This window comes from Rana temporaria, chromosome 12 (assembly GCF_905171775.1).
Source record: "Rana temporaria chromosome 12, aRanTem1.1, whole genome shotgun sequence".
NCBI classification, from domain to species: domain Eukaryota; kingdom Metazoa; phylum Chordata; class Amphibia; order Anura; family Ranidae; genus Rana; species Rana temporaria.
Window position 1 is genome coordinate 89,722,937 of NC_053500.1, and position 27,325 is coordinate 89,750,261.

At 46.2% G+C, this 27,325-nt stretch overlaps 1 protein-coding gene and 1 long non-coding RNA gene across 4 annotated transcripts in view; both read right to left on the reverse strand.

The window, feature by feature from the left end:
- Window positions 1-2,529: 2,529 nt before the first annotated feature.
- COASY (Coenzyme A synthase) overlaps window positions 2,530-27,325 on the reverse strand; it is an 855,545-nt gene continuing 830,749 nt past the window's right edge. For all 3 annotated transcript variants that reach the window (XM_040331793.1, XM_040331796.1, XM_040331792.1), the window contains one exon: window positions 2,530-3,172. In XM_040331793.1, the coding sequence (XP_040187727.1) occupies window positions 3,098-3,172 (75 nt within the window). In that variant the 3' untranslated portion in view covers window positions 2,530-3,097. The remainder of the gene's footprint in view (window positions 3,173-27,325) is intronic.
- LOC120919580 lies at window positions 4,236-5,955 on the reverse strand. Its single transcript, XR_005744594.1, has 5 exons — window positions 5,309-5,955; window positions 5,053-5,184; window positions 4,872-4,951; window positions 4,673-4,747; window positions 4,236-4,406 (listed from the first exon to the last, which is right to left on the reverse strand). It is a non-coding gene; the product is annotated as an uncharacterized LOC120919580 (long non-coding RNA).

Sequence of the window (27,325 nt, forward strand, 5' to 3'; positions counted from 1 at the left end):
TACTTAGAATTCAGCTTTAAACATTTGTTAAAGCATTTGTACATGAAAATTCGTTTTTCGTTTAAAATAACAAACATGTGATACTTACCTCCACTGTGCAGTTCGTTTTGCACAGAGCGGCCCCGATCCATGTCTTCTGGGGTCCCTTGGCGGCTGTCTCGGTCCTCCCCGCAATTAGTAACCACAGTCATGCGAGAGCTCGCATGGTGGTCACTAATTGCGGGCGCGCTAACGTGATACAGCGAGTGGCCATGGCCGCTCACTGTATCACTCGGCCCCGCTAGGTCACTGGATGTGATTGACAGCAGTGCCAGGCAATGGCTGCGCTGCTCTCAATCCCATCCGCTCTAGCCAATCAGCGGCCAGGCTGAGCAGTGAAGAGGATATCAGGACCGCGCAGGACTTTTGAGGGGTCAGGTAAGTATAACGGGGGCTCGGTGTTATGCGATGTTTTTTCACCTTAATGCATAGATTGCATTTAGGTGAAAACACTTTTTCCAATTACAACTCCTTTAATGTACCTATTAAAATAGTTTAGTAGTATTAATCTAAGAAAAACTGACCATCTCTTGCAGAGTTAAAGTATATGTAGAAAAACAATGTTATTTAATTTTTGGTAGATTAGGGTTTTCTATTTACCTGTGTCCTGGTTGGGGAGATTGCCATTCATTTCCTGTACTGGAGATGTAACGAAAAAAGAAGAAAATCTCTCCAAAGTTAAAGGGTCACTAAAATATATATATTTTTTTAGCTAAATAGCTTCCTTTACTTACTGCAGTCCTGTTTTCATGTCCTCATTGTTGGTTTTTGCTATGATGTTGCTGTAATCCTTCTCTGTTCTGAACAGTCTGTTTCCTGATGAAAAAAGTCATGGGAGCTTTCTCTCTGTGACACTAATCAAGGAGGTGTGATTACTGTGTGTCTTAACCCTCAGAACCAATCACTTTCATTTTACAAGCCATCACTGCCCTCTATTGGCTCTGTACTTCACAGAAGCATGAAACTAGATGCATAAACTAAACTGAAACTACAGGTACATTATATGATTGATTATCTATTTTTAATCATTTTTAAAAGAAATCAGCTAACTATTATGTCTCTATACACTGTAAACAGTCATTTCAGCAAAACATTTTTTTTTTCTTTACAACTCCTTTAAGGGAACCCCTCACTAAAACAAGGGCCCCCACTGGAGGATTTCTTGTTCTAGTGATAGCTGCAAATTTTTGGATTTTCCATCACATTCTATTTGACGATGGTCAAAATGACAGATTATTCATCCTTCTTCTCAGTGGAGACACAGAGGTTCAATCCCTTCTTTATACTATCCAAAACCAGAAAAAAACATTAACCACTTCCCCACCGCGCCATAGACAAAAGACATCTACAGCGCGGTGGAGTTATTCTGGGAGGACGTCCCTGGGACGTCCTCCCAGAATCCTTCACTCGCGCACCCCCTGGGGCGCGCTCCCGGAATCATCTGTGTGCGCTGGGTCTAGAAGACCCGGCGCATCACAGATCACGGTAAATTGCCGCTGATAGCGGCCGTTTACCACGTGATCGCTCCGTCAAATGACGGAGCGATCACTTGTAAACAAACCGGCGTCATGTCATGACGCCGGTTCCTCCCTCTCCTCTCTGTACCGATCGGTACAGTGTGAGAGGAGAGGGGGGAGAGCGGAAGCAGCAGCAGCAGCTGCTGTGGGCTGGCTCTGTGACAAATGCAGTCACAGATCCAGCCATCCCTCCCTGTGCAATACTCTGCAATACCCCCCATACTCTGCAATACCCCCCATACTCTGCAATACCCCCAATACTCTGCAATACCCCCAATACTCTGCAATACTCCGCAATACCTGCTAATATGACAGAAACAAGATTTATTTATTTTTTTTACAGAATTTTCAGTGTTTTTTCTTTTATAGCGCAAAAAAAAAAAACCCCAGAGGTGATCAAATACCACCAAAAGAAAGTTATTGTCATTCAAATTGTGAGAGCACCGAAAGCTGAAAATTGGTCTGGTTAGGAAGGGGGTTTAAGTGCCCAGTGGTCAAGAGGTTAAAGGGAACCTGTACTGAACAAATTATGTAGGCTGCCATTGCAGACCTTCTGCTGAGAATGCTGGCCCTGATTTTATAACTTTGTGTCAGATATTCCAATTGTTGAGACCTCTGCATTAGCATGGTAGCCAGGTAGCAAGCATTTTCGCACTGTGATAGCAACCCATTTCTCTCAACACAAGATTTCCTTGAAGATTCACATAGCAGTACGATTCATGTTCAGGCACTGGTGAAGATTTAAGGCCTGCACACAAATTGCAGTTATTTGCCAAGAATCAGCACACTGGCAACAAATGGTGAAGCAGCTATGTATCATAAGAGGCATGGCTGAAGCCAAAGGGCTGATTCATGGAGAAGGAAAATATATCGGTCTGTATAGGTATGGTTTCAGGTAGATAGTTTCAAGTCCACTGATTAAGGGAAGCTTATCTTCATACCCCTTGTAAAAAAAAACACATGCAGATTCAAATTCAGATTTAACAAAGATTTTATTCAGCAGGCAGATGCACAAGATGTACAACCTTTGTTAACAGCTGCATTTATTTTCCATTAACCAACACTTAAACCAGTTATATTTCCACAATCAGCAATTCAATACAATTCTCCTATTTATTAAAACACAACTGTTAAATCTTTTTAGGAACAAAATAAAGAGCAAAATAAAAAAAGGGTGGCTGCCGACAAGGACGAAGCACGTGCCAAGTTCTACTACATGAGCAGCCAGCTGTCAATAGCCATGCCTTTCCATACTCAAAGTTTCATAAATTGGTTCCATTGTTTGTTGTTGTTTTTTTTACCCCATGTACTACTTAAGGAATCAAAAAACATTCATACATTCAGAAATCGAATTTTACTGATCAAAGATATGAAAAGGTAAGGAACTTGGTGCATCACCTACGTTTGTCACATCAATGTGTAAATGTGCTCAGACCGTAAAACATTTTGAGATACATAAAAACAAAAATAAAACCACACAGACAGTGAAAGGTGAGGAGTTTAAAATGTCAATATTCTAAAACAGGGCTTCTATTTTCATCCTAGGTTAAAACAGGGCTTGCTTTGGAAGCATTATAGTGGATCCTTTGCTGGAGAAGATCCCATGCTTTCTGAACCTGCAGAACAAAAATCAACAAACACTAAATTAAGACAAGTATGCAGGATACTCTGGTAATGTCCCAAAGAGCTAGGCGCAGATTTTTAGTTCAAGAAACAAACATCTATATTATGTAAACAGGTTGAGGTGCACAACTCGTCTTGAAAAAGTCCACATTTTGTCATGTTACAACCAAAGATGTAAATGTATTTTATTGAGATTTTATGTGATAGACTAAGACAAAGTGGCACACAATTGTGAAGTGAAAGAAAAATGGTTTTAATTTTTTTTTACAAATAAATATGTCAAGTGTGGCATGCATTTGTATTCAGCCCCCTTTATGCTGATACCCCCTTCAGAAGTCATCTAATTAGTAAATAGAGTCCACCTGTGTGTAATGTAATCTCAACTGTTCTGTGAAGCCTGCAAAGGTTTATTAGAAAATCTTAGTGAACAAACATCATCATGAAGGCCAAGGAACACACCAGACAGGTCAGGGATAACGTTTTGGAGACATTTAACGCAGGGTTAGGCTATAAAAAAATCCCATGCTTTGAACATCTCACAGAGCGCTTTCCGAAAATGGAAAGAGTATGGCACAACTGCAAACCTACCAAGTCATGGCCGTCCACCTAAACTGACAGCCTTGGCAAGTAGAACATTATTTAGAGAAGTAGCCAAGTGGCCCATGGTAACTCTAGAGGAGCTGAAGAGATCCACAGCTCAGGTGGGAGAATCTGTGCACAGGACAACCATTAGTCATGCACTCCACAAACCTGGCCTTTATGGAAGAAAGCCATTGTTGAAAGAAAGCCATGAGAAATCTCATTTTCAGCTTGCGAGAAGCCAAAGGAGGACAAAGCAAACCTGTGGAAGAAGGAGGCCACCATGAGGCCCAGGAATCGCATGCAAAAGCGAAGTGACGACCATTTCTGGGATGTCAACTGCCACATTGCAGTCCACAGGGAAAAAAAAACTAGCTTCAGAGGAGGGGAATTTTTTGGAAGAGTTGAGGGGATTATTGCGGTGCGATGAAGGAAACCAGACAAAGTATGTATGTATATATAAAAATATATGAAAAAGGTTTATTCATTCAATTTTTACAAAATATAGTAATTCAATATACAAATAGTGCATAGATTATTTTGTGGGAGCAAGATCTAGAAATAATTTTTTCGATCAGGTCGACCCTACTAGTTTCGCCTCTTGGCTTCTTCAGGGGAATTAGGACAAGATCGTCTCTCTAGATTACTCTAAAGAGATGAAAAAGAATAAAACAATTTTAACATATGCATACAATATAAGCTCTAAAAGAACTTCGATTATATATGTTCAACAAAACATGTCATGTATATAGAGTACAAACAAAAGTTTGGCTGGGATCTCTGGCGGGGCAAGAGAAACCAAAGTTCATAGGAGCAAATGCGCATATATCCACAGCCAGGTAGCAGCCAATGCTGTTCAGCCCATGAGAGGGGGCTGGCAGCAAAATTCCATAGGTAGGAGAAATAAAACCTACCCTAGCTTCATGCACAGCCAGTCAAGGAAAAACCCCCTCAGGGTGGATATTGAAATCCAAGTTCAACTGACAGGACTTAAAAATACAGAAGAAAAAGAATCTATGTTAGAAGATGTGTTATTAAATTATGATCTGTTTCAACTAATTAAACAAATCCATAATAGAGTCAATAGGGTTAATATATGTAAAACAGCCATACCTTGAAGCGTAATAAAATCAAGGTGAATACAGGGGAATTAAGTAAGACAATAACATGGGCACTGAAGAGCCTTAATTCATCTGAGAAAAAAAAAAGTGTTTGAATAGATTTAGTATACTTCATAAAGTTATTGAGAACATGGGTAACTAAATTATTAAGTGTAAGCAAGGGATCAACTTACATGGAGTATTTAACTAGATGAACAGTCTGAGTGCAAGCAAACATCAGCTGGTGATAGAAAGTCAAAGGATAGTCGTTTGCAGCAAAAATCAAGGACCAGTCAATTGCAGCTGAAAAGTCCACAGATAATCTCCTTTAAAAAGGGTAGAAAATGAATGAAAATAAATGAAAAAGTGAAGGTTTAGCCATAAGTATTCAAACCTTACACAGAGGAGACAATAGTGAGGAGAGTGAATGGTTGCAGGATGGAAACTTACCTATCTTTAAGAGGAATAAAGACATCTGTCAGTACCCTGTTGGTAGCAGACAGATAATGATCATATCATGCTATATATAGCCTGTTGGGGAGGCGGGTGCATCGCGATTGGATCTCAGAGGTCACATGGTCGCTGAGATGCCTACAATTCCCACACTCCTTAGCGCTGAAGCAGCCGTGTCATATGATGACACCGGCCAATCAGCGGAGCCGCACTCTGGAGAAAAAGGAAAAAAGGAAGAAAACGTATGAGTGCAGAGGGGAGGAACACAGAGCACTAAAAGAGAGCGATCGCCAGCCAGCAGCACCAAAACAGTCACACATACACAGAGCGGCGTGGACCATGACCGCAAGCTGACTGATCAAGGCAAACCAAGCAATCAAACATGAAAGCAAAAGCAGTAGATCCTATATTGTAGAAGTCAAAATATAATAAAGAATTAAGACAAACAAAAAATCACTAATAAGAAGGGGAGAGAGACCCTGAACAGGGATGTGAATGGGCTGATGTATGGAAAAGGGCTGTAGTGGCTTATTGGGAAGGATGCGCATTACCTCCAGAACTAATTAGGGCTCAAGCTAGTCCCACATATAGGTGAACCCAGAAAGGAAAAATTGCCAAGCCAGAGACCCAAGCCAAAATAGAAAAAAATTATATACAACATATTTACCAATAAAATGAAAAATGTAGGGTTTACACTATATGTACAAACATATGTATTCAGTATATTTCAATACATACAATCAAAAATCGACAACATTATTATTGATTCATAAATTATACATCAATATTCAAAGGAAGTAAATGTGGTTGTTATAATGATATATAGCAATATATAACACATTATTGCCCCCATCATAAATGGGAGCAGGTGGGTTGATTTTAGCCAGTGCCGGAACTTGCCCACTAGGTGGAATATGGGGCAAAGAGTTTGGTGGTCAAAGTAGGATACATGTAGGACCTGCTGGAGAGTGGCAATAGAGCAGGATGTAATGAGGAGGGAGGAAATGACCAGACCATAACACCTTTCTTAGATGGAATAACGTAGAGGCCACACCATTTTATTTAATAATATAATTTCTTATAAATATTTCTTTCACAGAAAGGGCTTGAAACTGATATATTCGTTCAACCCCGGAAATTTAGTGGCATCTAACTGATGTATCCATTTGGTTTCAAGTTGGAGTAAGGTCTGGTCAATTCCTCCACCTCGAACATGTATAGGAACATGCTCCAGGGCTGAGAAACTTACAGCGTTAAGATCAAAGTCATGTAGGCAACCTACATGTCTATTTAAAGCAGTGGTCATTAGACGCTTATATAGAGGGTTGACATGGTCTCTAATGCGTTTAAAAAACGGTCTCTTGGTCTTGCCAACATAGAAACATCCACATTGGCAAGATGCCAAGTAGACGACGCCCACCGATTGACAGGTGACACGGAACTTTAGTTTGTGAATGCGACCGTTGGGTAAAAGAGTGAAGTCATTGGTATATATAAACCGACAAATGTCACAGTTACCACAAGAAAAAGTACCTTTAATAGTAGATGTCTCACATTCCTTTCTGGTGTGGTGACTTTGGACAAGGCGATCCCTCAGTGAGGGAGTCCGTTTAAATGTGATTTCAGGATATGGTTTTATATATTTTGATATCGTATTGTCGGCTAGAAGTAGGGGCCAAAATTTTTAAAAAATCTGTCGCATTTGAATATGCTGTTGCGAAAATTTGGTCACTATTCTGATAGAGTCAGTTTTATTAGGTTGTTTGTTGGCATTTGAATAAATAAGATTAGATCGGTCTAGTCTGATCACCTTGTTGAATGATCTTTTGAGCAAGGATCGACTGTAGCCCCTGGAGAGTAATCTACAGTATAGATCATTAGCTGCAGCGTGGAAATCTGTGTCTCTGGTGCAGTTTCTTTTGAGCCTCAGGAACTGGCTGTAAGGAATGCTATCCAAGAGTGGTTCAGGGTGGGCACTGGTCGCGTGCAAAACAGTGTTGCCCGCAGACGGCTTGCGATACAGTGATGTATGCAAGCGACCCATACGGTCAACATGGATACGCAGATCCAGGAAACTTACATCAGTTTGGCTACATTCCATGGTGAACTTTAGGTTGAAGGTGTTAATAGCCAATAATTGCATAAGGAGTGTGAGTTCCTCCCTAGAGCCATACCACAAAATCAGTATGTCGTCTATATATCTGTACCATTTAATGGCCTTAGACAACAGTTTTGACAGACATATGTTCGAAAAGATCTCCTTCTCCCACCCCCCCCCCAGATACAGGTTGGCGTAGCTGGGGGCACACTTGGTCCCCATAGCCACTCCCTGTATCTGGAGGAAGTGGGAGGAGTCGAACATGAATACATTTCTTGTTAAGATAAACTTCAAAAGTTTCAGGACAAAAGCATTGTAGGGATCAGAGTTTAGGCCACGTGCCTGTAATTCTATGGATATAATTTCAAGGCCTTTGGAGTGTGGTATACAGTTATACAGACTCTCCACGTCGAGGGCCACCAGCCAAGATCCAGGTGGAATGGACTTACCATCCAGAGTTTGGAGCAGGTGGATGGTGTCCTTTACATAAGAGGGAAGAGACGTAACATGTGGTAACAAATATCTGTCCACCAAGGTGCTGGCTTTTTCTGTTAAACCGTTGCATCCCGAAACGATCAGTCGACCTGGGGGATGTTCTAAAGATTTATGAACTTTTGGTAGTGCATAGAATGTAGGGATTTTGGATTCCCTCACGTTCAAAAAATTCCAGGTATTTAAATCGATCGTGCCTTTTTGATAGGCTTCAAAAATCAGTTCATAGTACTCCTTATTGAAGTTTTCTATTAAAGTCTTAGAGATCGGTCTGTACCAGTCTTTGTTGCCAAGGATGTCGAGGCACATGGACTCATATGCCCCGACATCCATGACAACGACGTTTCCGCCTTTATCGGCTGGCTTTATGATCAATCCAGGATGGTTTTGCAAGTCAGACACAGCTTTCAACAGAGCAGGGGACAAGTTTTTATCAACCCTCCTGTTCAAGTCCATAAGTTGAATTTCATTTGTCACTTGTTGAACAAAAGCCCAAAGGTTGGGATTCATCTGTAAAGATGGAAAAGATCTCGTTTTGGGCTTATATGAAGCCGGGGGAGGGAAGGTCACACCCGAGACGACCAGACCAACAGATCTTGGTGTGGTATCATCTCCAGTCTGACCCTCCTCCCATAGACACATCAGGTCATCCATTGCCTGGAGTTCCCGATCAGTATAATCCATCAATGAAAAATCAATGCTGTCTGATTGTTTCGGTTTATCATAAAGAACCTTAAATAGTAAGCGTCGAGCAAATAAATGTGTGTCTTTTATCAGCTGAAATTTGTCCATATCAGCTGATGGGCAAAAAGTTAGTCCAAGGCCAAGTACATGGATTTGTTCAGTGGTCAGGTTTTCACTTGAAAGGTTGATTACCTCTAGTCCTGAAGTGCCAACTTCAGAGGAGTCCAGAATCAACCCCAGATATACTAGGCGTTGTCGGCACCATTACTGAATTCTGAGTGTTCAGTACCCAACCAAAGTGTCGGAGGGTTTGACAGGCTCACCTCTAATTCTGAGCTTGAAGCTGCTCTCAGAAGAAGGTCGTCCAAGTAGCCCACGATAGCGATGCCACGTTGTCTTAGGGCGAGAATTGGGGCAAGCACCTTGGTGAACACCCTTGGTGCCGATGCCAGGCCAAAGGAGAGAGCCACAAATTGATAGTGGTCTTCCCTGACCGCAAAATGCAGATATCTCCGTTGCTTTGTGCATATGGGGACATGTAAATAGGCATCCCTGATGTCCAAGGATGCCAGAAAGTCCCCCGGCTGGAGGGCAGTGACGACAGAGCGAACCGATTCCATCCAGAATCTTTGTACCTTCACGAAGCAATTGAGGGCCCTGAGGTCCAGAATTGGGCGAAGGCCCTCCTTCTTTGGTACTATGAACAGATTTGAGTAAAACCCCTGAAACCGTTCCTGTACTGGGACAGGGATAACCACACCATGTTTCAGCAGGTCTTGAACTGCCCCAAATAGGGCCTCCCGACAAAACGGTTGTAGCTGAAGGGAAAAAATCTGTTTGGTGGGCAAGATAAAATTCTACCTTGTACCCTGAATAGACTACCTCGCAAACCCACCGGTCGGGGACCTGAGATGTCCATCGGGACAAGAGATGGGTGGGGGCAAACCTTCATGCGGACATAACTTTGTCTGCAGGTTTGCAAAACCAGGGACATCTCTTTCTCTGAGCAGGCACTTTATCGGCCTGAAGTCTTGTGTGCGGTAGAGCTGTCAGAAAAAGGTTTGGTTTTTAAGTGGTTAAACGTTCATAATTTACATACGTCTACATAAGTCGATTCCTTTGATACAATGTTGGCCAGTCAAAGCTACCTCGTTCGGGGAAGCCTGACGTGCTTGTAACCCATTGAGCAGCATCTTTGCCCATTCCGTGATTGTCTGAGACACCAGGGCCTAAACTATGGTTGGGCCTACAGCCAAACCTACTACCGTGTATAGGTTGCGGGTGATCGCCTCAGCCTTCTTGTCCGCAGGGTCCTTGAGGGGAGGAGCCCCCTCCACCGGTATGGTGGTTAGCTTGTTTAGTCTGAACACAGGAGGGTCCACTATCGGGGGGCGAGGTCCATCTTTTCAAGAAACTCTTCTCAAGAGGGTAACGCACTGTCAGATTTTTAGGGACTGAAAAAAACCTTCTGTGGTTTGTCCCACTCTTTGTATAAAAGAATGTATATATAAGACACACAAGGAAACACCTTAGCAGTGCGGGTCGCCTTACGGAACCCAAAGAGGGCCGGCGCTTCAATTGCTTCTGCAGACCCCGCAATCTTTAGAGTATCTCGCATTGCGGTGATAAGGTCACTTACCAGAGCCCTATCGCGTGCTGACCCGGATCCGGAGTCATCCTCACTGTCTGGCCGGTCTGCATTCTCAGATACCTCAGAGCCAGGGTCATGAGCCGTGGCTGGACCCGGCTCCGCATCGGAGTTGTCCCCAGAAGATGGCGGGGGGGAGAGGACACTTTCTAGCCTCCGTTTGCCCACGCCCTGCTTCCACCTTGGCAACAAAGGCATCTAGGATTGCCGACATAGCGTCCACTGATACATCGGGTGCAGGGGCATCAATTGCAAGCTCAGGTGTTACAGGGGAAAAAGCATCTGCTACTGACGCTACATCGTGTGTCTGTCAGTCTGTGCCGTTTAAGTGCTGTCTGATAGATGGCAAAATGGCCGCCGAGTGGCCACTAGAGGCCAATAATGATCGCAGGCCACAAAAACATGGCCGCCGAGCATGAATAGGCAAACACCACCTGGATCACAGCAAAGATGGCCGCCAAGCAGAAGATAGAGGCCAATTACAGCACGGCCACAAGAACTCGGCCGCCAGTGCAGTAGAAAGTAAACACAGCAAAATCACAAAAAACAGCATGGATCACAGCAAAAATGGTCACCGACAGCATGGAGCAGGACACACAGGTAAGCAAAATATTTTAGGCAGCTTATAACAATGCTTTAGCGGACGTATATGCACAGTTCCCAGGTGAAGCCCTCCCCAGGAGAACCCCCCGCCCCAGCAGCTAGTTCAGAGAGCCTAGGGAGAAGGGAAGGAAGGGAGGGGAGAAGGGAAGAATAGGGCCCTTTACTCACCTCTCCAGGGATGCCAAGCTCTGTCTTCCTGCTGATGCAGGGGATTACTACTTACCCTTCCTGAGGATTGTGCTGGAAGCATCCTAGACAGACCATCTCCCACATGGTGATGGAGGTGACTGTCGGCCCGGCTGCTTTGACTCGGTCCTCTAGACCGGTCATATGCATGCCCTGGAGTGTATAGCTTACTGGCCACCCGTAGAGTGACGGGCCTGTCGTGGATGACCCAGTGCGTAGCTATGGTCGGCACACGCCCGATAGCCGAAACTGGGGGGACTACAGGGATCTGGGATCCAGTCTGTCTCCCAGTCGGCAGTTGATCGAAGATCAAAGGAAAAAAATAAATTAAAAAATAAAACCAAAAATCCAAAGTAGATTTGAAATAAAGCCTATGGGCCCGAAGGGAGCCATGTCGTCTCCTTAACTAGGCAGAAAAAAAACTGAGCTGCTTGGTGCAGGCTGAGGGGATATGGCCAGTAGGACCGCCCCCTGGGTGAGGCTGTTCAGCTTTGAAGTTGTTAACACTTTCTGCCTAGTCACTCCTAAAGGAAGGCTAATACCCACTTTGTCAAGATTAAGGCTGTGTCCGTCCATGAACGAAAGAGAAATAGATTTTCTGGCCATTCAGGAATGGGAGCTGGAGATCACCTACAGACGGCTGCTAGACTCTGCTCAGCGCCAGGGCTGGGCTCCCTTCGCCTGGGACTATCAGGATATACCAATTGACAACTCTGAAATCCTGACTGAAGAGCCGGCAATGTGTCAAAGTAACAATGTGCTATGACAACCTGCCCTTGCAGCTATGGAAGTGGAGGTCTTATGGTGGATGCAGCAAGTGCTGACTGACCTTGATGATCCTGTTTCTGCATGGGATGATCCTGGATGGAGGAATGTGCCAGCATGCCAGAGAATCGGCAGTGGAAATCTGTAGATTGCCATCCCCAAAGCTGAAGTGCAACAGGGCAGAGCACTGCTAACCTCTGCCCAGCACTGAGAGCAGCTTCTGGGTTCCACAGACAGGAGATGGTGAACCTCTATCCCCAGACACCAGTTGCAGAGACAGGGGATTTGATAAACGTTTCTGCTTAGGAAGAACAACCTAATGAGCCTCCAGCAGAAGAGCTGGTATCAGGGCCAAACTTCACTGTGCTCTACCCAGAACCAACAGCAGTATCTGTGGAATTACAAGGAACTTCCCCAGGTGAAGCGCTGGTCACCGGACAGAAGGTCCAAGACCTCTGCCCCACACCTGTGGCAGTTCCGGAGGTTTAGGGTGAGAAGGTGGTGATTACTTCCAAACAGCAGATACAGGGGGAGAAGGGAGAGGAGGTGTTCATTGTCCCTCCCCAACAGTCAGCCAGGGTGGAGGAAGTGGTCCTTCCTCCCCAGCAAAGATCCGTACACCTGGGAGACAGTACCACAGACATGTTGTCCCAGCAGAAAGATGAGAACAGAAAAGGAAGCAGCCGGCTTACCGCCCCAATGGCAGCTACAAAGTTTGGGAGTGGAGGAATCCAGCCTCCTGTCCCAACGGTTAGCCGAAGCGGATGATGTGGAGTCCCCAGCAGAAGTGCTGGCAGCAGGCCAGAGTGCTACCAAACTCTGCCCAGCACTGGCAACTACAGAGTTCTAGGGAACCAGGGCAGTCAGCCTCCCTCCCCAACAGTTAGCCAGAGCAGATGGTGTGGGGTTTCCAGCAGGAAGGGCTGGCAACAGGGCATAGTGCTGCTGGCCTCTGCCCTCAACTAACAGAGGACAGATTTCCTGTAAAGGTGGATGGGACCGCAGTCCCCACCTGTATACCCCAGGGATGCCCGATAGCATGATGGACTGAGCCCAGCCACCCCGTCTTCTCTCCTGCGGCTAAAGAGACTTCAGGGGGGAAGGACCAGTCCGCACTTTCCCCCAGCAGAGGGTATGTTCTATGAGAGAGGCAAAGGCTGGCTGGGTGAGTAATGCTCTGTTTGGAACAATTTGTTTGGGGTACTGTGTGGGTACAGGCATTAGAGGACTGGAACTATGGACTAACTTTGGAATCAACCCGTCTGGGGTCTCCTCTTGTGTTAGTCTTCTGTCGAAGGGGGAGAGATGTGACGGGAGGGCCCATGGAACTCAGAATGCCTTGGAAAGGTTGGGAAACTCTTGTTTTAGCTCCCCATGCACCTCTTATGTCTAAATCACCCTGTTTCATCCTGGCACAGGGTGACTGAGAAAATATGTCTTGGATTACTTAAAATGGGATAGACACATTTATACACCATGGCCGGGATTCACGTAGAGCGGCGTATATTTGAGCGGGCGTAGCGCATCTCATATGCGCTATGCCGACGTAACATAGAGAGGCAAGAACAGTATTCACAAAGCACTTGCTCCCTAAGTTATGGCGGCGTAGCGCAAATGGGCCGGCGTAAGCCCGCCTAATTCAAAGTAGCAAGGTAGTGGGCGTGCTGTAATAAAATGAAGCGTGACCCCATGTAAATGAATGTCCGAACGAAAGGCGCATGCGCGCACATTCTCAGAATCACGTTGCATATACTCCCTAAGATACGACGGCTCAATGCCTTCGACGTGAACGTAACCTACGCCCAGCCCCATTCACGTACGACTTACGTAAACGACGTACAATACAACGCTGTTCCCGCGCCCATACCTTAACATGGCTTACCCCTGCTTTATGAGGGGTAAACTTACGCCGGACGTACGCCTTACGTAAACGGCGTAGATTACTGCGACGGGCGTAAGTACGTTCGTGAATCGGCGTATCTTGCTCATTTACATATTCGACGCGTAAATCAATGGAAGTGCCCCTTGCGGCCAGCGTAAATATGCGCCCAAGATACGACGGGGTAGGAGACTTGCGTCGGTCGGATGGAGTCAGAATTCAGGCATATCTTGTTTCAAGAATACGGCGCATAGATACGACGGCACATCCGTGGACTTACGCGGCGTATCAATAGATACGTCGGCGTAAGTCCTTTCTGAATCCCGGCCAATATCTCCCAGGATATATGTAAAGGCTAATCTTGGTTTGTTTAATTTTGAACATGTTAGTTGAGAGAGCTGATCACATTGGCCTCTGTACAATGTAGGGGACAGGCTGACTCTTGCTATTGTGTGAAGGTGTCCTGTGTATATACTTATGATAATGTATCATTTACTGTGTGAAGCTCGGTAACAACAAGTCTGACCTGTAGTGAAATCCTGATTTATCATAACAATGCCCAATGGGGCACAAAGTCACATCGGCTGCTTTTTTTTTTTGTAAAATTCTTTTTATTTAAATTTTTCAACATGACAGACAAACACAAACAAGAGAGTGTCACGGCACAACACCATGTCTCTCACGACCAACATGGTCGTATCATTGGCATCCTACCTAACATAGGCAGCTACCTTTCAAGAAACACATAACTCCCAACCCCTAACCCCCCCTCCCTCCCTCCCTTAGCCCCTTAACTCAGTCCACCACCACCTCAGATATCCGTGTCTGGAGAATTGAAGATCAGGTACATGTTTCCTGGCGGTAAATACAGGTAATGGCAGATATATATCACCCAACTCATTATTTATTAGCTATTGACCATACGCCCCGACCCGCCTCGGATTGGTCTGGAGGAGTGCCGCACTGCCCGCCCCCCCCCCCCATATTCTCGGATGTGTGCCCCTTTGTTTCTCATGTATAGTAATTAAGTCAAACGTGAGGCTCTCCGTTCATCCCTCCCTCCTAACCAGCAGTGGCATCTGCATCAAACCAGGCCCGCCAGACCTTGTTAAACTTCTTTTTGCATCCCCTTGAGAGATATGTCGCCTTGTAGAAGGGCATCATCGAGTTCACTAAGCTTTTCCAAAACGCTATACCCGGTGGAGCAGGTGATTTCCACCTAAGTAATATGGCCTTCCTCCCATAGAATAGTAATATATTCAGCAAGGTTCTCTGGGCCCTGGATGGGACCACGTCCTCCACCAATCCCAGAAGGCACACCTGTACCGATAGCGGGACAGGCACCAGTAGAATATCTTTCAGGCAAGAAACCACCCCCTCCCAAAACACTTTTATTAGCGGGCATTCCCAAAAGATGTGCTTGGCATCAGCTGGTGCAAAGGAGCACCGCCAGCACTCAGAGGCCGCCGAGGGAAACAGAGCAGAAAGTCTCGCTGGGGTGTAATAGATTTTGTGCAGAAATTTAAAATGTATCAATCTGTCCCTTGCCGAAACCAAATGTTGAAAGGAGCAATCCCACATATCGTCCCAATCCTCACCATCTATACCAGGGACCTCCCTCTCCCACCTCTCCCTGCATTTATTCAGCGCCGCCGGACGTTTCTTGAACATTTCTTTATAAGTGACCGACAAGGTTTTATGAAGATCTTCCTCCATGAGCGTGTCTTCTAGAGACGACTTAATGGACTCCACCGCCTTCTCCCGGAACTGAGCCCGGAAGGCATGGCGAACCTGAATGTACCTAAAAAAATAGGAGTTTGGGAGGTCAAATCTGGCCTTGAGCTGATCAAAAGTGAGTAGGTCCCCATAGCTGGTTATGTCCTTGAGAAGTTTAATACCTATGGTCGCCCATATCATTGGATCCGGGTATGAATAAAAGTGAGGCAGCCTGGGATTCCCCCACAGCGAAGTCTGTGGCGAGAATCCCAAATAGCTGGGGCAGGCTAGGGCCACTGCCTCGTCCCACGCTCTAACTGTCGCCCGCATGGCCGACGTCAGAGGCAGGTCCGACCCCCCTCCCCTATGTACAGCCAGTCTGAGAGTCTCGTACGACCCCAAATGAGCTGCCTCTAGCACCGTGGCAGAATCCCCATCGTCGGAGGTTAGCCACCTGTGCACGAAAACCATCTGGCCCGCAAGGTAGTACTTCCTCCAATCGGGCAAAGCCAGCCCCCCCTGTCCCCAGGGTTCCTGAAGCACCTTGAGCCCTATACGCGGCATTTTGGGGGCCAAAGAAAGGAACTAGTAATGCTATCCAGTTGTTTGAAGAAGGACTTAGGGATTCGCACTGGAGCGTGCCTTAGGAAATATAAAATTACTGGTAGAATTTTCATCTTCAGTAGGCTTATTCGACCGATCAGTGAGAGCGGAAGTTTCTGCCACGTCTGAGCTTTCTGCCTAAAAAAGGACAAGAGGGGGATCAAGTTAAGGGCCATATAGTCTGCACTGTCGGCCGTGACCTTGACCCCAAGATAAGTGATGGACGAAACCCATTGTAGTGGCAACGTCGGGTCCGCCCCCGCCCTGGCTCCCTCATCTAATGGCAAAACCGAGGACTTGCCCCAGTTTACCTTCAGTCCTGAAAACCCCCGTAAACTCATTCAGATTCCTCAGGGCCGCACGAAGCGAGGTTCCAGGGTCCTCAAGAAACAATAGCATGTCATCGGCGTATAACGCCAGACATTCCCGAATCGTGCCCACTCGAATAGCTCCCACCTCAGTAGATTTCCTAAGCACCACCGCCAAGGGCTCCATGGTAAGGGCAAAAAGAAAAGGGGACAACGGGCATCCCTGTCTAGTTCCTCTACTCACTGAGAAAAAAGGGGAAATTGAGCGGCCCATTCTGATTGCTGCCCTAGGGGCACTATATAGTAGCGTTATCCATTGTCTAAAAACCGGACCAAACCCCATACTCTCTAGAACTCGGTGCATATACCCCCAATCTATTGAGTCAAATGCCTTTTCTATATCGATTGACACAATAATTCTGGTACCCCCCTCTGGTCCAGGGAGCTGAAGATGCGTAAACAGACGCCTCAAATTCGTGTCTGTAGATTTCCCGGGCATGAACCCCGTCTGGTCGATATCGACCAGAGAGGAGATCACCCCCACCAGCCGTGTGGCCAGAATTTTCGTTAGAATTTTTAGATCTACGTTCAAAAGGGCAATAGGTCTGTATGCAGAGCATTCTAGCGGGTCTTTGCCAGGTTTGGGCAGCAGTACCATGTAGGCGTCTAGCATAGAGGCAGGGAGCCTATTCAATTCCAAGCACCGAGCGAAGTGGGCATTTAATCTAGGGGCAATTTTCTCAGGAAAACATTTGTAGAAATCCGCCGGGAAGCCATCGGGTCCCGGGGCTTTATGAGGGGGGAAAGAAAAAATGGCCGCCACTATCTCTTTATTAGTAATGGGGGCATCCAGCAATTCCCGTTCTCCGTCAGACAACCCCGGGAGGGCCAGGCCCCCCAAGAGGGTATCCAACTCAGCGGAGTCATAGCTCGAGATCGGGGCATAAAGGTCTGAGAAATAGTTTTGAAAAACCTCTAACACTTCAGAGGGGTCACTAACTAGGGTCCCATCCCTATCATTAATTACCGGGATATTGGTGATGTGATTGTCTACCGCCACCAGTCTCGCCAGCAATTTCCCATTCTTGTCCCCCTCCGAGAAGACCGACTCGGCTCTATGTCGAACCTCTGTGTGGGCCAGATCCGAAAAGTGCACGGAGAGAGTCCGCCTAGCCTCCATCAGGGATATATATGAAGCATCGGAGGGGCAGCTGGCATGTCTCTCCGCCCATTCCCGTTCAGCCTCCTGCAATTTTTGTACTTCAGCATTATGAGTCACCCTCTCTGCCTTGATGGCCGACACACATTCACCCCTCATTACTGCTTTAAAGGAGTCCCACACCACTGGCGGATCCGCAGAGTCCTCATTTATTGGCCAGTAAGAGGCAGCCGCCTCTCTCAAACGGTCCACCACTTGGTCATTCTGCAGCCATCCTGGTGACAACCGCCAACTCCCCCTCCCCCTCCCAGCGGACAGGCCCAGAGTGAGAGACAGGGGGCAATGATCAGAAACCCCCCTGCCAGGTAAGTAACGTCCTGCACCATAGGCAGTAGATCTGAATTCCCAAACACCAAGTCTATCCTGGCCGAGGAGTGATGAACCGCAGAAATGTGGGAGTAGGCCCTCCGATGTGGGTTCCTCACCCGCCACACCTCCGTTAGGACAGTCACTGATGCCCACGAGAGTAGTTCCGCTGACCCCAGCCTCCCCGGATTAGACGAGTCCAACGCATCCAGAATGGCGTTGAAGTCACCCATCACCACCATAGGGAGGTGAGCAAATGGGGCCAGCCGAACAAACAAGTCATAAAGTATTTGAATATTCACAGGCGGAGGCAGATAAACATTTACCATTAACATCTTATAATTAAATATGTCTAGGAGGACCGCCACATATCGCCCCCCTGGGTCGGAGAACACCTGGTGTATAGTGCATGGCAACGCTTTACTAATGAGGATGGACACCCCCCTCGCAAAAGTGGAGTAGGTAGCATGAAAAGACTTCTGGACCCAGGCCCTGCATAGAGCCAGGACCCTGCTGCCATCCAAGTGCGTCTCCTGCAGAAAGGCGATATGAGGTTTACACTGTTTAAGCATTTGAAAGACTGAGGCCCTTTTAAACTTGTTGTTCAGTCCCCGTACATTCCAAGACATTACATTGACCCTATCCGCCATCTATCCACTGTAAATTGATGGGACAAAAATATAATAGAAACCATAACTGAAAAATAAATGACTGCAACCCGCCAGGGGGTAGTATAGGACACATACAACCTGCGCTGTTAGACACTTCCGGCCCCTGATTCAGGTGTGTAACCCTGATTCTTATTAGTAGGTGGTGAACTGAGTTATAACTTCCCTCCCCTGCTATCATACCTCCCCTAAACAACAAAAACTTGGTACGCAGCTTAGTCCCAAACTCCCAAAAAAGGGGAGAAAACAAAAATTACGTAGGGAGTCTCTGACCTCTCAACGAATAGTTCAGCAAGCGAAAAAGAAAAACGAAAAAAAGTTCCAGTGTATCTCCAGGGAACTCCATGCGATAAAGTTAGGACACAATGAGAAAACATGAAAACTTCCTGCACACTGTCCGAGCTGCATGGGACAGACCTGCAGTCCAGGAACGCCACCTAGTGGCTACTCACAGGCATTGTCAGTGGGCTTGGAACAAAAATAGAAAAGGGGGGGGGAATCCTTGGCTCAGGGAGACAAAAATAAAGAAGCATAATGGGGGGACAAAGCAACCAAAATTGGGGGATGCCCCAGACATACCTGTGCAGCAAGGAAAGTGCATCACAGAGATCCATGGATAGCAGGTCGCCTGCAGCCACTTCAGGCGAAGGTAAGATGCATCAGGCACCCCAAACCAAGGGACAACTTCTCAAAAATCAAGGAAAAAATCAAGGAAACAAAAAAAAAAGGGAGAGTGAGAACATCTTCAGAGCACACTCAATAACAGCTTACTGCAATCGCCACCGACATCACGGGTTACTGTCTAGCCACTCACAGGCCTCCGCCGGGGATTCGAAAAATGTGACCGATCCTTTATGTTGAACCCGGAGTCTGTTGGGGTACAGCATACTGTATTGGATCCCTTTATCCCTCAGCCTCTTACGGATATCATTGAAGGAACGTCTCTTGCGCTGGGTTTCCGCCGAGAAATCCGGGAAGAACATTACCCTGGTGTTCTCAAAGCGCAGCTCCTGATGTTTCCGGGACTCCCGCAGGATCATGTCTTGATCTCGGTAGTTGAGGAACCGGACGAGAAAAGGGCGCGGGAATGCACCCGGGGGCGCACCCCTGTGGGCACTCTGTGCGCCCTCTCCGCCACGTATGTAGGGGGAAGATCCCCCAGTTTCAGGATGTCCTTAAAGAAACGTTCGGCGAAAGTGACCACCGCGGTCCCTTCGGCCCCCTCAGGCAGCCCCACTACCCGGACATTATTCCTTCTTTGGCGGTCTTCCGCGTCATCCGCTCTGCGTTGAAGGGAGTTCACCTGTTCCCGCAGCTCCAGCAGTTGAGCTCCATGCGAGTGGGTCACATCCTCCACCTCGGATATCCGTCCCTCAGCCTCCGTGAGTCGGCCCCGAAATTTGTCTATGTCATGCCGAATGAGCGTGCACTCTGTGGCGACATGGTCGATTCTCACCATCACCGCCGCCTTGCTGGCATCTATGGCCTCCAGGATGGGTCTGGTGATGGCGTCTGACGATGCACCGAGTTCCCGGGGATCAGGCTGGTGGTCTTCCGGGCCGCTACCCCCAATCACCTCAGGCTCCTCCATGCTCCTGTTCTTCCTCCCCTTGTTCTCGTTAGGCAGACAGGGAGGCAAGATGGCCGCGGCTGCTCCCGGATCAATGCCACGTGTAGAGCGGGTCTGGCGCTGCGAGTTCTGCCTTGTCCTCCCCTGCCGGTGCCCACCCTTTCTCATGTCCAGGATGTCACAAACACTGCCCGACCTTGTAAGCAGGGAATAGTTCGGTAAATCGTCCGAAAAACGGATGAATAGTCAGGATCAGCACGGAGCTCCAGAGAAACACTTGCTGCCTCGGTCACATCCGGCCACGCCCCCCACATCGGCTGCTTAAAGGGATTAGTTAATTAGCTCATGTTAATTTATGTTTCTGGTTACAAGTGTATTGTTAAAGTATTATGAGCAGGAGGGGCGAACGTCCTCTTCTACTGTGTATAAGACTTGTATTCTGGTTCTAATTAACAGTTCATGTTCAGCAATCAAGCAAGTATCGTCTTGTTTGTAGTTGTCAGCATTTGGAATATCTGATTATCTATATTCAGACTGGGAAGAAGTGGTATATGACGAAAGCACTCAAGCGGAGTGTGGGACGTTTCGTTACAGAAACAAATACAGGGCAATTTTTGAAGAAAACCTGTTAGGCCTCGTACACACGGACGGACTGTCCGCTGAAAACGGTCCGCCGGACCGTTTTCAGCGGACATGTCCGCTCGGAGATTTCTGTCTGATGGTTGTACACACCATCAGACAGAAATCCGCGCAGACACGATACGCGGTGACGTGGCCGCGTCGTGGCCTTGATGATGACGCGGCGACGAGCGCAGCCCTGGTAGGTCAATGCTTCCACGCATGCGTCGAATCACTTTGACGCATGCGAGGGCTTTCGGCCGAGCGGACATGTCCGGTGAGTCTGTACAGATGACCGAACATGTCTGACGGACAGGCTTCCAGCGGACATGTTTCTTAGCATGCTAAGAAACATTTGTCCGCTGGAAACCTGTCCGATCCGCCGGAAAATTGTCCGGTCGGACGTACAGACAACCGAACATGTCCGCTGAAACTGGTCTGCGGACCAGTTTCAGCAGACATGTTCGGTCGTGTGTACGGGGCCTTAGGCAACCCTAAACATACAGCCAAAGTTACACTGCAGTGGTTTAGATCAAAGCATACTCATGTGTTAGAATTGCCCAGTCAAAGTCCTGACCTAAATCTAATTGAGAATCTGAGACAAGATTTAAAAATGGCTGTTTACAGATGCTCTCCATCCAATCTGATAGAGCTTGAGTTATTTTGAAAAGAATGGGTAACATTTTCACTCTCTAGATATGCAAAGTTGGTAGAAAACATCTGCAAAAAAGACATGCAGCTGTAATTACAAAGTATTGACTCTGGGGCTGAATACAAATGCACACCACACTTTTCACATATTTGTAACAAATGTTGAAAACCATTTATCATTTTCCTTTCACTTCACAATTTTGCTGTTTGTTCACCAAGGTTCTCTAACAAACCTCTGAGGGTTTTACAGAACTGCTGTATTTACACTGAGATTAAATTACACAGGTGGACTCTATTTACTAATTAGGTGACTTTTGAAGGCAATTGGTACAATTTGATTTTAGTTAGTGTTATCAGAGTAAAGGGGGCTGAATACAAATGCACACCACACTTTTCACATATTTGTAAAAAAAAATGTAAAACTATTTAGCATTTTCTTTCCACTTCACAAATATGTGCCACTTTGTATTGGTCTATCACATAAAATCCCAATAAACTACATTCATGTTTTTGATTGTAACAGGACAACTTTTTTAAGGGGTATGAATACTTTATTCAAGGCAGGAAAAAGAATTAAGTGTATGTAAAAAAAAACAAAAAAAAAAAACATGACCCACAAACCCAGTACAAGCCCAATATAAAAATATTACATACTGTATATGTGCGTATTTTAAATGGATGCATTTGGTAAATTTTAAATTACAGGTTGTTAATAAAGAATACAGAATTCAAAAAATACTTTTAACTTGCAGTGTTTAAAATGAAGATTCGTAGCCACACAAGAGAAGTAAAATATATCTATTGCATTACTAGATGTGCATGTAATACAGCAGCAAACAATACGTACCACAGATTTTCAAGAGAACATGCGGCAGAGGCCATTTAAATGTTATACAGGAAGGACAGGTAAGAAGTTCTTAAGCATGTTGTTATGCATGGAGGTCATTTATGTAAATGACTATTCTTTATAGGGAAGGAAAGAACACAGTTTAAAGGCTAAGTTCACCTTTGTAAAAAAAAAAAAAAAGGGCCGTTTTTTTTCCACAGAAGGCTACAGCGCATTGCACCTACGATAGGTGGATCACAGGTACAATGTCAGGATCCTGCAGACACTGCCTACAACTATGTGCCCATACTTCTGCAGGGGCTGTCAATTTCAAAGCTATAGAAGTGTGGTGGCGAGGGGGGTATGCTGTGCTGGAAAAGGTTACACCCTAAATGGGTGCAAAAGGTGAACCTATCCTTTAATCAGAGATATGGCTCAATCACAACTGAACCATATTAGAGAAGTTTAAAGCCTAATTTCAATTTTAGTTGAAATCCGTTAAATCCATTCCAGGTGCAACAAAAAGAAAGGTGCGAAAGGTCTGTTTGTTTTCTTTCGAAAGCAGCCACATACTAAAGCAGAAAAATCTATCCCTTGATAGCATGCTGTAGAGTTGGTCCTTTGCTCTTGTGTGGAAGTAAAGCTCCCTCTGTAGGTTTGATGTGCCCTCTGCTGAGTCAGACCTATAGTACTGCAATCAGCAAAGCTCATACTCCCTACTGACTGGACCAGTGGCGGCTGGTGCTCACATTTTTTTGGGGGGCGCAAACAAACGAAAAAAAAAATAATAATCATCAATTGCAGCCTCACTAATTCAGATGGAGAAGTCGGAAGGTATAGGACTGGGGAGGATGTGTATGAGATTAGGGGATATATAACTATAAAAATAACAATATAAATATTAGTTACATTTTATGAGGGGGTCATTTTAAAACCGTGTATATGTTTGTTTGTATAACGTGTGTCTTTTAAATAATGTATATTTATTTATTTGTAATGTTGGAAAAAATTAATAAAGAAACCTTAAAAAAATAAATAATTGCAGCCTCACTGTGCCCATCAATTGTCACCACTGTGCCATCCAACACAGCCACTGTGCCATCAAACACAGCCACTGTGCCATTGTCGCCACTGTGCCATCAATTGTCGCCACTGTGCCAAATGCAGCCACTGTGCCATCAATTGTCACCATTGTGCCAATCAATTGTCACCACTGTGCCCATCAATTGCTGCCAGTTTGCCCCCTCAAATACCACCAGGTTTCCCTGTAAAATGCCACCAGTTTGCACTATTAAAAATGCAGCCCTATGCGTGAGTGCGTGTGACGTGTGAGAGAGGGCGGGCTCTGACCTCGTGATGCTGCCAGCGAGAAGCGCCGAGTTTCAAGCTTGATACAGGAGCCGGACTGCCTTATACGCCAGCGCCGATGGATCGCTCCTAGTCCCCCGCATAGAACGATTCAGCCAGCTGGATCCCCGGCTTGATTCATCTCCTAGTGTGGACTGTTGGTCCCTCCTCCCGGCTCCTACACTACAGCGACGGATGGCTTGTCCCCCGGTATAGGTGGATGCAGGGGCTGACAATTTGCTATCCCTCCAGTGTGAACAGCCAGCACCAGAGACGACAGGGGTGTCTCACCCTGCCTCTCCCTCCCGCTGACAGAGGGCAATGGCTCCCGTGCTTCTTCCCCTCCCTGTTCAGTACAGTCCAGTTACAGACGATGGTATGATCTGAACTGAGACAAGCAAAACTCCAGCAGAGTCATTGGCAGAGTCCCACTGGAAAACGGTAGGCTTTAAAAGTTTCCTTTTCTTGAGAAGAGAACTGAGTGGAAGTGGAAAGGAGGGAGAGGCTCAGAGGCTGCGTGAGGGAGATATTAATTTAAGTGGAGCCGGGAAAAGTGAATTGATTGCTGAATACCTGCTGTATACTGTATACCTGCTGTGTAATATTCGGATTAATAACCCCTGTAACTGTCAGGTGTGCCTGGTGGCTCATAAGTTTTTATATGAACAAAATCGTTAAGGGAGGAAAAATACAAAGGATACAAAGAAAGAATTAGTGGAAATAATAAGTGAACCGGTATGAGGATAAATGGCACCGACTAAACCCTGTGTAAAACCACAGACAGTGACTCCCTGCTCCTCCCCCATGGCTATGGCAGCCAAGAAGGTGAAAGTAACAGGGACAACAGCGAAACCCTCACAATCCCCTCAAAAATCTCCAACAAAATGGGTAACAGCAGAGACTCAAACTGGTAGAGAAGGGGAGATGGAGTGTGCTCCCTCTGGGAAAGACATCTTGGAGGCGATTAAAGCAAGTAGTGAAGTGTTGTTAAACAAAATTGATGCCCTGGCCGTAGATGTGTGCTCAATAAAACGTGAGTTTGATAAAATACAGAAAAAAATGGCAGAAATAGAAATCCGCGTTTCCAAAGTTGAAGAGGAACTAAAAAAGATAATAAAGGTTGGCACACATTGAAAAAACAAATAAAAGCTACAGGACAGAGCAATAGATACAGAGAGCTGCCTAAGAAGAAATAATGTGCATGAGGGAGATAATTCAGTTAGGTTCTCAGAAAAATTATTAAAGAAATATTGAATTTGACGGAAGCATCTACAACGTTTGTGGTGGAAAGGGCACATAGGATTTTTTTCCGCCTCCCCAAACCAGGGGCGCCGCCACGCCCATTTTTGATACGTCTATTGAACTATAGAGATCGAGATAAAATCTTGTCAACAGCCAGGGCAAGGGCAGACATCCAATATGAAAATGTTAAGCTATTATTTTTTCCTGACTACCCGATTGAGATCCAGCAGCAAAGAGAGAATATTACAGAAATCCGTAGAAGATTAAGGGAGAAAGGGTTAAAGTATAGTCTCCTATACCCTAGCAAACTACGAGTGACGGACGGGGCACGTACCCTTTTTTTCGAAACTCCAACCCAAGCGGTGGAATGGTTAGATACTAAATAGATGGACCGGCTGTGTGAATTTTTTTTTTAATTTAATGTTTTTTTTTTTCCCTTCTTTTTCTCCTTTTTTTTGGAGGTTAACAGAGAAGATCCTCAATCATAAGGGGACATTTAGATTGACTCTAAGTATAAATGTATAATTGAGCTATATGGGGCCTCCTTGTGTTTTTTTTTTTATTTCCTTTACTGGGGAGGGGGTAGGTATAAATTGGGGTATATAGGATAACATTGTATGATAATACATTTTCTTCCCCGTAGGTAAGAAGGGGATATACACTAAGAATAAGCAATTATAAGTATTTAATATAAAATATTGTGTGAGAACGAGAGTTAGTAGCACTTAGGAATATGTGAATAATATGTGAATAAAGGGAGGGAGGGAAATTGTTTTCCTGACGCATTCATGGCAGCACACACTGGGTTGTGACTCCGCCCCCACAACCTGACAGGATTGGTTAGCTATAAATTCGAAGAGGAGACACCCGCATTATTCTCTTTTTTTATCCTCAACCTGACAGGACGTGGACGTACAGCTTGTCTCCTACCGCTATCGCCCCAGCAGGTTCAGCCTCTCCTGTTTTGGAAGTCCCCCTTGTACAGTCTCTAATAGAGCTTTTATAGGGGGAGCCCCGCTCTGGTGGTCTCAGGGGTTAATCCCGGCAAGTTCCTGGCATATATGCAAGCTTTAAATAAGCTTAAACAGGCAGTGTGGCTCTCTAACTTTTTTTCTCTTTCCACTCCTCTTCTGGGTATGCCCTTCGTTTTATATGACAAAGCTTTCCCTGCAATTGTGCCCCCTGAAGGTTCCCATTTCATTGCTGTGCTTATTGTGTACATCTGTACCTTTTTTTTTCAGCAGGCTCTCTGAGCCATGTAGTCCCTCGCACCGCCGTGTTCCCAGGGCGTACTGCGCATGCGCGCAGCACAAAGATGACGCCGGACACCTCCCTCGCCCTCATCCAAGATGGCGCCGGGACGCGCGGGACGCTACTGCGCATGCGCGTACGCGTCATCAGCGCCGCGACGGCGGCGCCAAATTTAAAAAGCCTGAAAATTTCTTTTTTTCCCTGAGGCTGCTGCTTTGCTTGAATTCCACAGGGATTTCTCCCAGGGTATGCAGGTGCTTCCCTTTCCCTTTGCTTATGCCTTGTTATGTGTTTTGTTTATTTATTTTTCAACCACCTGTTGCTTTCTTCCAGTACATCCTTCTGCTGCTTCCCTGTGTTTTTCATGGAGCCCACTGCCCTCGCAGACCACTACCAACAAACGAGGTATGGAGACCATCACTTTCGGGTAAGTAGAGAAGAGACAAAAAAGAGAGCCGGCCACTAAACACTGCCTTTCTGTTGCAGTCCCATCAGGGCCAAGAGACGCAAGCCCACGGCGCAGGGAGAGGTCCAGGCATGCATCAGGAGCAGGAGGTCCCGTAAAAGTCGGTCAAGATCTTCCTCCCGCTACCATCGATCAAGGCATAGCCGATCACGCCGCAGCCGCTCCGTCATAGCCGGTCGCATCGCAGACGGTCCCCTCATCTCACCGCGAGCATTATCATACCCGTCCTGCAGCTAACGCTTGCTGGGTGTGCGTTGCTACTGCTTTGCCAGGAAAGCTAGCGCATGTCAGACTTGCTTTAATGAAGCAACTAGAGAAAAGGAGACGAGCGCCAGGATGACTACAGATTTCTCCTCCCAACAGCTCGTGGGGAGTCAGCGCAAGAATCAATGTGGACTTCAGTTCCTTTGGTCTGTGATGAGCCCACTCCGGCACTTCATCCGCCTCCGGCCCATATGCCCAACTAATAGAGGCTCATTCCGATCATGAAGATCGAGAACTTGTGTCTGGATTTGACTTATGGTCTAGTCGAACCTTTTGCCCGCTCGGTCAAGGCGACAATAGGTTGGGAAGAACCCGTGACGGAACCACCCAAGGTGGGAAATATTTCCCGAGTTAAGGAGGGTTCCCGAACTGTTTCCCTTCATCGAAGAATTGGAAGACCTCATTAAGGAGGAGTGGGAGAAACCGGACAAGCGTCCCGGTCTGTCCAACAAACTCTCTAAACTGTACCTCTGAAAGACTCTAAAGTCGCTTCCCTCATTAACGCTCCCGTGGTGGATGCTTCTCTTATGCGACTCCGCCAGGCATGTCACTCTGCCAATAGAGGACGCAGTATCATTCCGGGATGTTCTCGACCGTAAGATCG